At 37.5% G+C, this 13,766-nt stretch overlaps 1 protein-coding gene across 3 annotated transcripts in view; it reads right to left on the reverse strand.

Moving 5' to 3' along the window:
* Window positions 1-13,766, reverse strand: part of SYTL2 (synaptotagmin like 2) — a 54,254-nt gene that overhangs the window by 20,825 nt on the left and 19,663 nt on the right. For all 3 annotated transcript variants that reach the window (XM_071432878.1, XM_071432882.1, XM_071432879.1), the window contains exons 4-6: window positions 8,912-9,060; window positions 6,690-6,825; window positions 191-263 (exon numbers count right to left, since the gene is read on the reverse strand). In XM_071432878.1, coding sequence (XP_071288979.1) covers window positions 191-263; window positions 6,690-6,825; window positions 8,912-9,060 — 358 coding nt within the window. The remainder of the gene's footprint in view (window positions 1-190; window positions 264-6,689; window positions 6,826-8,911; window positions 9,061-13,766) is intronic.

The raw sequence follows: 13,766 nt of genomic DNA on the forward strand, positions 1-13,766 counted from the left end.
AAAAGCAGCCACCAATTAGAGGTGTAGCAGCACTTTAGTGCTGAACCTTTAGTGGCTTTCATTACCTCCCTCTAAAACAAAAAAAAAACAACCCTCATTTTTTTACAAATTATTATCTTTCCTCCTCAAAGCTTTACTTATGTTTCCCACTGAAGCAAATATCTTCTACCATATTCAGTATCAGTCATACCCTTACTGATGAGACTGATGCCTTCACAGGTATTTCCTCTGGCTTGTTTAACACAGGGGTTACTTCTTTAAAACTGTAAAGGAAAATTATGTAACAACTTCAGCAAACAGGACATTACTTTAAGCCTTTTTGAAAAAGCAATACAAAGATTCACTTATACATACACAAACATAAGCATAAACTTGGCACTGGAGTTTTTCTATTTAGCCTGTTTTCATTCCTATAGGAAAGGGGATACTCTTGCTGCTTTGTTTCCTTGCAAAAAATGTATTTACTTGTTAAAGAATTCAATACAAGTTCTACTTGGTGTGACAGAAACCATATTTTTGATACATTTTAAATGTCTGAATAAGCTTTATAAAAATAAACATAAATATAAACCTATATTTTATATTTACAGTAAATACTGTATAAATACAGTAAATATCACTACTCTCCAATATCAGCGTTGCCATCTTTATCCTTGTCCTACATTTGTACTTCTAGGACTGAAACCAAACTGGAGGAAAGTGTCAAAATCTGACTGAAAAATAGAGTTTTGCAAAATGTCAAAGTCAGAAAAAACAGGAATCCTATCACCACTATAGTAAAGATGTGACATCTCACAGATAGCAACACATCCCCTCAGAGGTACAGTTTATAAGCTATTCTTTCAATTGAGATGTATACATGTTTTTGATTGATTGCATAAGTGAAGTAAGTTATTGCTTGTGATAATAAGTATAGCTCAGATATGGAGAAATTAAAATAGCCAGAAGAGACAGCTCCTGTATTATCTCTAGAAATATTTAATCTACTTGCAGAATGATGCAAGGTTTTTTTCCCAATCTGATTTTTACTATTTTAGTTTACCTAAGCATCTCAGATATGAAAAAGTATTTGGTTTTTGAAGATGGAAGTTAGACATGGATTTCAATAGTCTTCATAGAACAACCATATTGAGTACCCTGATTTTATATGGAAAAAAATGACATTAACCAAGATACACACTTATGATTTTGAGGTGAGGAAACAATATGAAGCAGAAAAGATTTATATTTCCAGATAGGAAATATATATCAGGCTAGGAAGGACAGCAATTCCTAGGGTTTTTCCAATACAGATGTACAAAGAGATTCCAAAACTGAGTATTTTTTTTGTCAATGATCTTTGTTATGTGTGAAAAGGCTTAAGGGTAGTAAGTAGAAGAGCCACAAGGTGTCTTAGGACAGAAACAGCATCCACCTCTCATCAAGTTCCAGATTCATCTCCTTGCATTAACAAATATCTCTCCAGTCTGGTAACTGGCACCAGTCTGCCCTCCTAAGTGGAGGACAACTTTCCCATCTTCTGCAAGGTGCACAGTTAAGCTCAAACTTTAGGGGAGAAAAAAACCCCAAAACACTCTGATAAACTACCCTTAAAAGTCTGTTTTCCTCTGGACTGCTAAGTGTGTCTGAGCCGTGTCGCAGACATCTTTTCATTAAAATCCTTTTCTTAGGATTTTTTCTTCCTGAGAAGCTGAGAGGCTCCAGAAACAAAATGTAAACAATGGTTATCTGCTGCTGTAGAATGCAACAGGTGGATCTGTGATTGGTCTCGTGTGGTTGTTTGGATTTTGTGACCAGTCACGGCAGAGCTGGCTCTCTCTCTGTCCGAGCCACAGACCCTTGTTTTCATTCTTTTCCTTTCTATTCTTAGCTTAGCTAGCCTTCTGAGATGAAACCTTTCCTTCTATTCTTTTTAGTATAGTTATAATGTAATATATATATAATAAAATAATAAATCAAGCCTTCTGAAACATGGAGTCAACATTCTCATATTTTCCTTCATCCAAGAACCCCTGTGAACACTGTCACAGAGCGGTGACATCACTTACATTTTGCAGAAGGAAAAATATAGTTATGGAGAAGATAAAATGAACATAGTGAGCAGTGTGAACATAAGGCTAGCAAAAACATACTAGGTGCAATCTGAACTATAAACTTCTATATCCCTTCCTTGCTCTTTTGATTCAACGCTACCTTTAAGAAACATACCACCATGCATAGAGGATAAAGGAATGAGCTGATTTTATAATGGAATCTATCTCAAGGGTGAAAAATTAACTGTTCTTACATTTTTGTAGGACAGTAACTGTTGTGGCCTCTTATATGCACACACCAGATTACTAACAGATTACTACTGTTCTTTCTACCATTTGCTGATCCCAAGTAAGAAAAATATTCTGGTTCTCAAAGAGCTAAATGTTGCATCTTCTATTTTCTTTTCCAAAATATCCTTTCACATTATTGTTTTTAACCTTAGTTCTAATATATTTTTTAAGTATGAAAATAGACATACGTATTAAAGAAACTACAGAAAAAGAAGTTTGTGTTCCTACTTTTATAAAGCACTTGTGGGGTTTTTTTTTGAGAGTCCCACACTCATATGCTCCTGCATTTTGTGTCTTCTCTGCAACATCTACTACTGAACAGGACAATCATAATTTTTCCTTTTCAGGTTTAGGTCCCAAATACTTCAACCCCTCACCCATTTTAAGCAAGAAAAATTCTGTTAAGCACCCTGGGCTGCAAGAAACTGATAAGACATTCTTCAGTGAAGTTTTTTACAGGTGGAGAGGTAACTTTGTGTTCAATTAAACATAATCTCATAATCTTTAATGCAATGTTTCTTTGGACTTACCATAGAATAATTAAAGATTAACAACTTGGCATTACATACTGAAAACCCTGGTCTAAATAAAGCAAAGCAGAGAAAAAACAACAGCCAGGATCCTATAACTATGTTTTACAACAATAGGTCTGAAAATGAGTTTACCCACAACCCACTTAGATAAGAAAACTGAAGAAACTGTTACCAGATATGCTGCATTCACAAGGCTAATCTAAAAGTGTGTAAGTCCAAACTGATAGATTAAAAAAGGCTTTAAAAATTCTACCCTTCAACTTGGAAAAATGATGTGTCAAGAACCTCAAGGGAGGTCCAAGTCCCATACAGACTGGAGCAACAAGGCAAAGGCAGGAGCAAAGCTAGAGAAAGGTGTTACAGATTTGCAGGCATTGTCAATATGTGGATTCATACACAACCTGTGAATCTTAATTCACAGAAAGGCAACCCTCCTTTTTTGAGATTCAGCATATAGACAGATGGCATAACTGGACAGATGTTATATTGACAGTGTGACTCACCTCTGAAAACTCATTCTGTTAAGGTTACACCTTTAAAGACACTTCACACACCTGGCCTGTAAAGGCTCTGGTATGCAAGAAAATTATCACAATGATATAAAACTCAAAAAAAATAAATAATTCATAGCTTTATTGCAGAATTTTGATATTTGGGATGTGGGAATAAATGTCACTGCTAATTTTAAGGATACTGTTGTTCTACATAATATAGTAGCACCCTGATTTAACAGCAGTTGAACTGGCTCCAGGGTTGGATTTTATCCTTATCAGTTTACAAACAGATCTAGCAGAACTAAACTTCCTTTACACTCAGCAAGAACTATTTTGCTTTAAGAACAGGATCCAGAACAAAAGGACACTAAGCAACTTGTTATCATATTGCTTCTGGACCGAATCCTCAGGTTAGCAGCTGTGTAAGTTTATGCAAAGCCTGTAAGTCAGTGCTGGCCTGAGCCACACTCTTAGAAAAAGAGGGGAAAAAAACAAACAGAAAAACCCCAGAAACCCCACAACACCCACAAACTTATTCTTGAAGCAGCACTTTAAAATGCTTTAAAAGTCCAAGTGCTTGAACCGCAGGTAGCATTTGGAAACCGTAAGCCGTGAGCTACCTTTAATGCAATCCCAAATTCTGCAATAATTCTGTTTCATCCTCTTAGCTGTGTTAAGACTATTCCATTGTGAGAGGAACAGCCCATTAATTCCTTGTGGATCCACTATCCTGGCAGCCAAATTAAATGTTTGTAGATTTTCCCTTCCCACTCCAGCTACTGGGGTTATTGCTTTTGCACCATTGTGTTTCCTTCTGCCCTTAGAGACAGGCCCACAGTTATGCCAGGCCAGTCTCCTTCAAATTCCAGTATCAAGTGAACAGAAAGGAAGAGTATTTTAAAAGCATATGGTGCCTCCTGCAATTTCTCACATAAAATATTGTGTAGACTAACCTCAGTTATGGTGAATTAAGCCTGCACTAAAATCATAAGCAACAAATTTCACAGTCCTGCCACATTTGCTTGCCATAGGTTTTGACATTTTAGAAACAAATGACCTGAGGCATCCAATCAAGTTATTTATGCAAAGTCAGTGTAAGTAAGCATCCAGCCCACATATATAGATCACTTCCATTTCCAATTGCCTCATAAATCACTGGACTGTGTGGGGCTGCTTTAGAGAGAAGATCTTGAGCTACTGAGGAAAGTACAAGTACACATGAACAAGGCATGGAGGCTGATCAACTTCTGGTACAATTTGGAGCAAAAGGCAAGGGAGAGTCCTGGAAAATAATTATCAAGCTTTTCATGGCTGTGATCTGAAATAAGTCATCAAATCACTTCAAGTTGAAGACCACTATCAAGTTGGTCCCATTTAAAAAAAAAAAGTCTACATATTCTTAAACCTTGCTATGTTATGTATTTTTGAAGAGGCTGCCCTGGCATATCATGAAATCTATTATACCTTATCAATCACACACAGTTTCTGGAGAGTTCTAATTATAAGAATAGGATTATAAGACTATACTTCTTTAAAAATATCATCATTTGTTCTTGCTGCGCAAGATGATATGTAAAATATTCTAAAAGATATATTCAACAGCAACATGCCTTCTGCTGTTCTTAAAGAAATAACTTCATAGCAATCTCCTGAATGTAAAAGGCACCTGTAAAAAAAACTACATTTAATAACAACTAACTCTGTCAGTACATCAGTTAACTTCAGCTGAGAAGGATAACAGAGCTCTGTCTTGTGATAAGCAACCTTTATCATCCTTTTTGGACAACTTCATTTTGGCAAGTCTATAACAAAGCAGTTGATTTGACCTCTTTCAGCACAATTTCAGATGTGGTCAAAACAAACACCTCTGAGTTCACTGATAGTGATAAAATATAAGAAAGACACAAGCCAGAATTATTAAGACTCACACCAATCTTTGCTGTCATTCACCATGAATGTGTGTACCCAGACTGCAGACCACGAAAGTGAAAGGTTCAATTGCTACTAGGTATTGTATAAATGCATAGTAGGAGAAGCCTTACTGCAAAGAAAAAACAGTGATGCACAGAGAAGGACTTAGACAAGAAAGTGACAGGTTACAGAGCTCATCAATGGCACAACCAGAAGTAAAGCAGTTCCCTAAGAAGTAACTCTGGCTCTTACCTCACTGTGTTCACTATAAGCACAAACAGTGGCTATCTGGGTTACACCCTGGTTCTTGTTTCCTCAGTGTGTTGAGGAATCTGGCCACTTTACCTGCTCTGACTCCAACTGTTTCAGCACTTTTCTTCTCAAATGTAGGCTTTTTGGAAGTTTTTAACTCAGCCAATGAATTACATGTAGGTATTTTAAAGAGAAGACATGTCTGTTTCAGAAATCAACTCAGGACATTTCAAAACAAAATAAAGCTGTTTGGGATGTTTATGGGCTTGAGATAAAGTGATTTAATATCAAATCCTTTTTAGTTCAAAAACTACTTATCATCCAGCCAACTGTGCAACTGTAGTAATTCAGGCATACCAAAGATGACTGTCTTATTTTACTCTGAAAGGAAGCTTCTCCATTCCAGAAAGACATTTACTTTTCTTGGTAAAATCTGACTAACTTTCTGCAGCTATCTAAAGATTCTAGTTCTTTCCATCTGAAATATGTTTGGTCTTCTAAAAAAGTCTCAGAGGTCTTAAACTGTGTGCCAAATAATTTGGAAAATTTTAAACAGCAATTTCTTAGTTTCCAATTCTTCATGTGATATGAAGTGCCCAAAACATGTGGGTGTGGCACTTGGGAATGTGGTTTAGTAGTAGCCTTGGCAGTGCTGGGTTAATGGCTGCACTTGATAATTCTGTAGGTTTTTCTAACCTCAATAATCCTGTAATCCAAGTTTAAAATTCAGGCTGAATTGATAGAATGGTTTCAGTAAACAACTGAATGAAGACATGCAGAGGTTGTGGTCCCCACATTACTGACTGCAGGGAACTGATCATGGCCAGCCATTCTAACTAGAAAATCCAGGTCTCACTTCAAGGAACCAAAATAAATTGTGACATGAGAACATGTATGCGACCATTCCATGCTTGATTGTCAACTTTTTCTGAGAAAGGCAAATTGAAGATTGTTAATTGTTCTATATTCAAATGCAGAACAGTACATGACTATGTGTCTGTCACATGCAGTTTTCTTGTACAATTCTAAGGGTAACATTGGTGACCTTTGAAATAACAGGTAAGTAAATAATTTTGGGTGGAACTTAGAGCTCCCAAGTTTCACTAGTCCATATATATATATATATATATATATATATATATATACATTCTAAGCATGATAAACAGACAGTTTACCTCCAGCTAGTTTTCTGTTGTTCTTCTTCTTGATGTTCCTCAATGCCGTGTAGATCTGGTGGCTCAAAGACTTCTTTATTAACATTGTTCACCCAGCTGATCTTTGCTTTGCTCGTTTTGTTCTGAGCCACTTCAGCTAAAACATGATGCAAGAATATTGTTGTTTCCCACATGCTCATATAGGTTTTCTTAAGAAAGACGTACAAGTACTTGCATTTAGGCCTACAGCTATTTCTAAAGCCCACTATACTTGAATTGTTTTCAGAAGCAGATCTGGTGCCTTCTAAAGAATGCCTTTTTAATGCTACTAAAAATGTCAAATACTGTTCTGAGTACTTCATTTTACTGCACCAGATATATCTGGTTTAAACCTTAAAGTAATCCTAAAGGGAGGAGTTTTCTACAAGAACTCTGGTAAAGACTAATCCTGCAGTTCTTGCAGTTACACAAATACTGAAAGTTCATCCTCAGTCTCCTGAGAAAGGAAAAAACAATTAAACCAGAGGAAATGGAAAATATGTTGAAATCAATTCAATTTTTCCCTTCTTAACCAGTAAACTGGAAGTTGGTCATAACTCACTTAGGCAGGTGGCCAATCCTTTATGAACAGAATTACCACAAGATGTTAAAAAGGTAATGTGAAAAACCTAAACAAACAAAAAGCCTCACCTCACTCAGCAATGCAAATACATTGGCATTTCTTTTTAGGGTGGGACAAAATCCTATTCCGATAATGCCTTTCAGAGCAAAAAAATTCCATTATTTCCTCTAATGCTTTTTCCACTTCACCAACAGTTCAGAAGTGAAGTGTGCAAAAATAAACAAAAAATAAATAAACAAGATTTTTATTCACATTTTTGCTATCTATAACTGCAAGGAAAAATATCTTGCCATCTCATGAGTCATTGAAACCAAGCAATTGTACATAGTTCTGAGTGTGCCAACATGTCACTTTGCTTAAGCAACAAGATTGGGATTAATTAACTTGCCTTTAAGATGGCATGGCTTTTAGTACTTTCCTTTAAGATACAAGTTACTGTGAAATTTAGCTAGAATTTTACAGCTGATTTTCATAAACTTAAAGTACAAAACCAGCCCAAATGACAAACACACCATGCTAACCACCTAGGGTTTTTTTTTTTCTGCATTATTTTCTGTTTCAGGCTTTTCTTTTTAACTTAAAAACCCAAAGCGGTAACCTCAAACTGACATTATTCAAAATCGTCTCTGAAAATATAGAAATTGAGAAGGTGCAATACTACAGGGTTAAAGAGAGAAAAACAAGGTTCACTTGTAGTTACAAAACCCATAGCAACAAACTGTAGTCCATTCACAGCATGGAAGGAAGTACCTTACTTGCTTCACTAGCAAATAACAAAATCCCTTAACATAACTAAAAAAACTAAATAGTACAAACATCAGTACAATTTGGTAAAAATAATGTAAGTCTTGCCCTTCTAAATCAAAAGGACTTAGTAGAACTTGAGGAGGTTAAAAGGGGATGTAGGTCAGTTTTGCTAAGAAAAAAATAGCTTTCTATACAAAGAATGATAAAATAGACCAGGACACTTTAGATTAAAAGTCAGATGCTGAGAGATTTACAATGGGGATCTATAAAATCCTGGGTATTATATAATATGTTTTTGTGAATACAGATTGACTGCTCACTCCCTCCCTCCAAGAGGTAAAGTTAATGGTGACCAGGGCACTCACCATGACATGGGGATTATGGGCGCACTTAGAGTTCATGGGGACACAGGATGCCAGAGCTTTCAGCACATGCATTTCAGTTAGTTAAAACCACTATCTCTAGCTTGTGATGCCTGCCATTAAGCCTCAAAGGTCTCAAACTAAGCACTGAAATCGTGGAAATTCATGTTAAAGAGCAATTTCCTCAATCTTGGATTCTTTGCATGTTCCTAAATAACCCACAGGGCCTCAGAAATGGAAATGAGAATGAGTCTAGGAGTGCAGACAGCTTTTAATCCTAACATAAACATAAGCTAGTCCCTTCTGTTAGCAGTCATCACTCCTTAATATATAGCACTGTGGGAGAGGAAAGCTTCTACTGTAAATAACGTGGGAAGTCTCTTTTTTGCATCACTTTCCACTTATAGAGACACCAGTATTCTTGTATTTCACAGACAACATTGTCTGAGGTTAGCAAAGTAAGAGGCAGCCTTTTCAAAACAAAGTACCAAAACAAATTTCCAAGTGCTTACCAATGGTGGCAGGTTTCCTGCGCATGGAAGCTCTGATAATATCTGCTCCATGGATCTTATCCCTGTGCCTCTTCGACTTGGCCTCATAAAACCACTGCCCACTCATATTCTTCAGCTGAACATGGTCCTTGACTTTTTCTGGTAAATGCCTGAGGAAGAGGAAAATGAATAAATGAGATATAAACATACTTCACATACTTACCTATGTGAACAGGAAAAAAAACGAGTCAGATTCTTTTGGTTGCTTGTTTTTTGTTTCAGGGAGCAGGGTTGTGTTTTGGTTGTTGTTTTTTTTTAACACTGTCTCCACATGCTATTTCCATCTTCTCACCCATTATGCTCCTTACCTAATTCTGAAGGATGACAATGAGCTGGAAAGGGAAGAGCCTCAGCCTTATTACTTCAACCTATGCTCTGAGGGTAACTCTTAAAAAAACCCAAAAAACAAACAGCTTTGCTATGATAAACACTCAAGCACTAGAGAAGTCTCCAGTAACTGCAGATTTTGACTTCCTGCCTTCAAAGGCCCATTTTCCAAGACTAAAATTGAGATAAACTAGTAGAATAGCATGAATGTCTCTAGCAAAATTAAGAGCATGGCTATTTTGAGGCTCACAAGATGCTTCTTTGGGGTTTTTTTTTGGCACTGCTTTTACACACACACAGTCCAAATGTGTACTGGAAGCGTGGTGCCATTTTTTCCATAAATTACACAAAAATCCTTATATGAATACAATGAGTTACAAAGAAAAACATCATCACATGTAAGAAACAAAAAAATAAGTTTGTGCTATTTGTTTTATTAGTCTATATATATATATATATCCATTATGTGAACTACAGTCATTTTAAAAACTGGAAGACAAATTCTTAATCATTTGTTTTCAGGCTATAGGGTTTTCCTGCTTTTATGAGGCATGCTTTAACAGAATAAGTAGTTGCTGTGGGCAATTGGAGAGGTTGTTTTTTTTCCCTTGTTAGGCACGTAACATATTAGGCATAGCATATGCTTACACTTGGGCTGGGGACTAACCTGCAGACCAGGGAAGTTACCACACAGATTTAGAGAGCACTTAAACAATAAAAAGTCGAGTCATGCTTCATCATCCTTCTTCATTTATGTCCTTTCCTTCAGCAAAATAAGCTAACAACATAGCCCAAGGGAGAAATCAAATCAGGTCCATTTACTGAGACTTGAAGGCTAAGCACAGACCACAATGCCATGGAATGGTGCTGTCTTTCACAGGCCTGATGGATAATCATGAATGGTTTGGGTTGGGAGGGACCTTTAAAGATCCCTCTAAAGATCTAGTCTAACCCCAAGGAAGTTCTGAGTATGACATTCCTCATGGGTTTAGGGGACAGATCTTCTGGTACAATCAATTAATTCTGATGACAGCCCTTTAATTATAGTTTGCAGATTTGATTGTCACATACAGTCATTCACAGCAGAGAAAGGACACTGGGCTAGTCCCAACCCTCAAACTAAGATAGACCATTCTCATCTGTCAATCAACTTCTCTTTCATCTTTGTATGGCCAGATATGAAAAGCCTTATTTGAATACATCAGGTATATTACAATTTGAATACTTTAAACTTCATTTTGAAAGTACTGTCAAAAATCAGTCCCTATTACTAGGGGTGCCTCAAATCTACTACATGCAGTTTAGGCTGCCAGATGTTGAGGTCCCCATTGGCATTTTTAACTCCAAGATTCAACAGTCCATAGTATTACGGGGTCATTTAAAATTTCTCCCTCCCTCTGTGCTTCTCCAAGGGCCAAACTAAATACCCTTCCTAAGCAAGTGTTCTAAGTTGAAGCAGGAACACAGCAGTAGCTTCCCTTTGTCCTCCAGCAAATATATTACTCAGTTTATAAATGCAGTCAGCAGGAAGAATGGAAACGTAGAACACACAGATTTTTTACACAGGTGGTGGCTGCTTCTCCCTTTCACCTTCTTTCACACGTGTTAATTGTCTTCTCAGAAGTGACGTCCCTTAGGGCAAGGGACTGGCTTTTCAGCTATTTGCACAGACTGCAGGGCAGCAAGTGCTCTGGGACAGTGTGACAACATATGCCAAGGGAGGTTCTCTAGCGGAGGGTACTGAGTCACAGGACAAGTATTCAGTGTCCTCACCCCAGCCACTGCTCACCCCTCTCCCCTTGGTATTCAGCCACTGAAACTGTGGGGTGTGGTTGGAAACCTTTACAAGTCAGCTCAGAGCAGAGGAAGCTCAGCTAGGCTGTGGAAGGGGACAGGATCCCAGGCCTCTCTGCTGTTGCAGCCTGCTTACCTGCCTGCAGGACTCTCAGATCTGTGCCCAGTTAACATAAGCAGACAGAGACAGAGGCATGGATTTGTCACAGCCCTAGACTCAATAAATGTCACCTGGCCAATGCAGCTCTCATTCTGTCTGGAAGTGAAAGCACTCTGCTCCCACCTCTGCTTGCTGCCTATGAGAGTTAGTGTATCTTAACTCCACCAGCTCAACAGGCCTTAAAGACTTTGGGAATTAATTAATTATACTTGCTAACAAAGTTATAAAAGTGCTCTCAATTTTGACAACACTTCCTTTACAAATGACCTGCCTGCCTGATAGGGTTTGTATGGTGAGAACTGACAGATGCTGACAGCAGCTGACTTAAACAGACTTTTACTATCTCACATCAAAGTAAGCTTGTCTTACTTGCCTTTTCAAGAGTGGTGCTTAGCCTGTCAGTCACATTGTTTCTGAGGAACTAAGAGCAACATAAGTATTAAAGCTATTTCCAGGCATTCTCCAGCCACAAATAAAGAAATAGAATTCCATTATCAGAAAGACAATTAGTTCTAGGTCTTGACAACAAAAAAGTTTTTAAGCCTCCTGTGCTCACCAATACATCATAGACTTAGAACGCCTGCAACTGTTTTTGGAACAAATGAGAATTTTTAAAATGCTTCTTGAATTCTCAAGATTTGCTAGGAGGAGGTCTTAGCAGTCACATCAAACTGCTTGCACTATGTGGGCTTGATTGACTGCTAGGAATTAGACAGAGATTGTGGTTTACCTTGAAAGCAACTGTGGAGAATCAGACTGCAGCCATCGTTTTCCACACCTACATCAGCCTCCCAGCAAACCACAACAGGCCTAGAAGCCAACAACTGATTCCACACCAGCTCCATGTTAACAAAGAGGCTAACCAAGTTGCCATTAAATTTTTCTCTTGGTGATCAAAGAACTAGTAGGCATCCAGATTAAGAATCAGATTGTGAGCTCAGTTGCCAAGTTTGCAATTAGGAGAAAATGCAGCAAGACCTTTATGTATGATGCAAGTATGCATTCTGGAGTCCCTCTGTGCTCTGCTAAAATGCCAGTTAGTTTATGCTGCAGTTTTTCAAGGGGAAACAGCCTAAAGTTATAATGAAGCTGGTGCCCATTTCTCCTATAGGAACTTTGAACTCAAACAAGTAAAGGTGCATAGTTAAAAGGAAATTTAAAAAAAGTCTGGATAAGTCTTTGTTCCCGTTATTTAATAAGATGTTTTCACTATGCTAAGTCGAAACATGTTTTATGGCAAGATGGAAAACTTGTCATCTCCCCTAGGGCAGTAAGTACATGCAGATTGCACTGAACAGGAATACAAACCAACTGTCCACCACTCTGCAGGCAAACAGAAAACCTATGCATGGATTAATTGGTTTGTTCCTCTTCACCTCTGGAACATCTGATAATGGGCCAGATCATGTAGTACCACTGTAAGGCAGGAAATCTGCTCTGATATAATCAGTCCCTGATAACCTTCTTATCACCAAATCCAGAATGGTTTATCCTGTGCTTTGTAGGCTACTGTAATAGGTCATTGCATAAGCAAAGAAGTAACAACTCATCCCTGTTTTTGAAAAAAGAGTATCTAGCAATACATACCTGTATCTAAAAGTTTTTATCTACACTTCCTTAGTGTCTCAATTCCCTCCCCTGTACCTGCCTTATTCACAGTCTACATTACAAGTCACCATGGAATTTGCAAGATGTGACTACTGACACCTTAATACCTCATTTGATGACCTTATACCCCAATTGACAGCTTAAACTGAGCTTTCGGACAGGAGAATCTGTGTGGTGCCAGCATATTCTGGGACTCCTCATGATGAATGAAGGAGGATTTAGATCAAGGTCTGTGTTTACCTCAGAGATAGATTCACTATTGTCCCACACACCCTAATCCAAACATTTGGAAAAAGCACCTAAAAGTCCAACATCAAAGTAAAGCCTTTAAAAATCATTATATTACCACACCTTATCAACAAATTAACTTCTGAAACCTCCCTTCTGCAAATGGGATACCAAAATATCAAATAAGTGGAGAAGTTGAAATAGAAATTTGATTAATTTTATCTCAATTCTATTTGCTGCAAACATAACAACAAATCACAAACCAGCAAAAAGACAAAGGATTTAGGTTCTGGGTCACATTCTGAACACAGACAAGACAAACTTTTTGTAGTATCACTCATGCAAGAAGAGAAGTAAAATTATATTAGACCAGGTATTTTAAGAGCCAGACTTGTTGATTAGGTTCTTTTTTCTTCTTTGAGAGTAGGAAACAACTACAAAAAGTTTACAGGACAAAGCAGTAGTTATTTAAACATTCCACCTTGTATGAGCATGCCTCTTTAGTCTGCAAATATCTATATAAGGTATAGGAAGAAAGTCTGTTCTGACATTTGCTAGAGAGCTACACCCAAAATATCTGTAGTAGGCAGTCCCAAACTGCAAGTAAGCTATCTTTTGCATGGTAGCTGCACATGACATTACAAAACCCTAAAAATCAAGAAAACCCATCAGTTACTGTTAACTTGGTTTAAACAGGAG

The sequence above is a fragment of the Agelaius tricolor genome, unplaced genomic scaffold, assembly GCF_023055355.1.
Source record: "Agelaius tricolor isolate 1412-34295 unplaced genomic scaffold, bAgeTri1.0.p SCAF_9, whole genome shotgun sequence".
NCBI classification, from domain to species: domain Eukaryota; kingdom Metazoa; phylum Chordata; class Aves; order Passeriformes; family Icteridae; genus Agelaius; species Agelaius tricolor.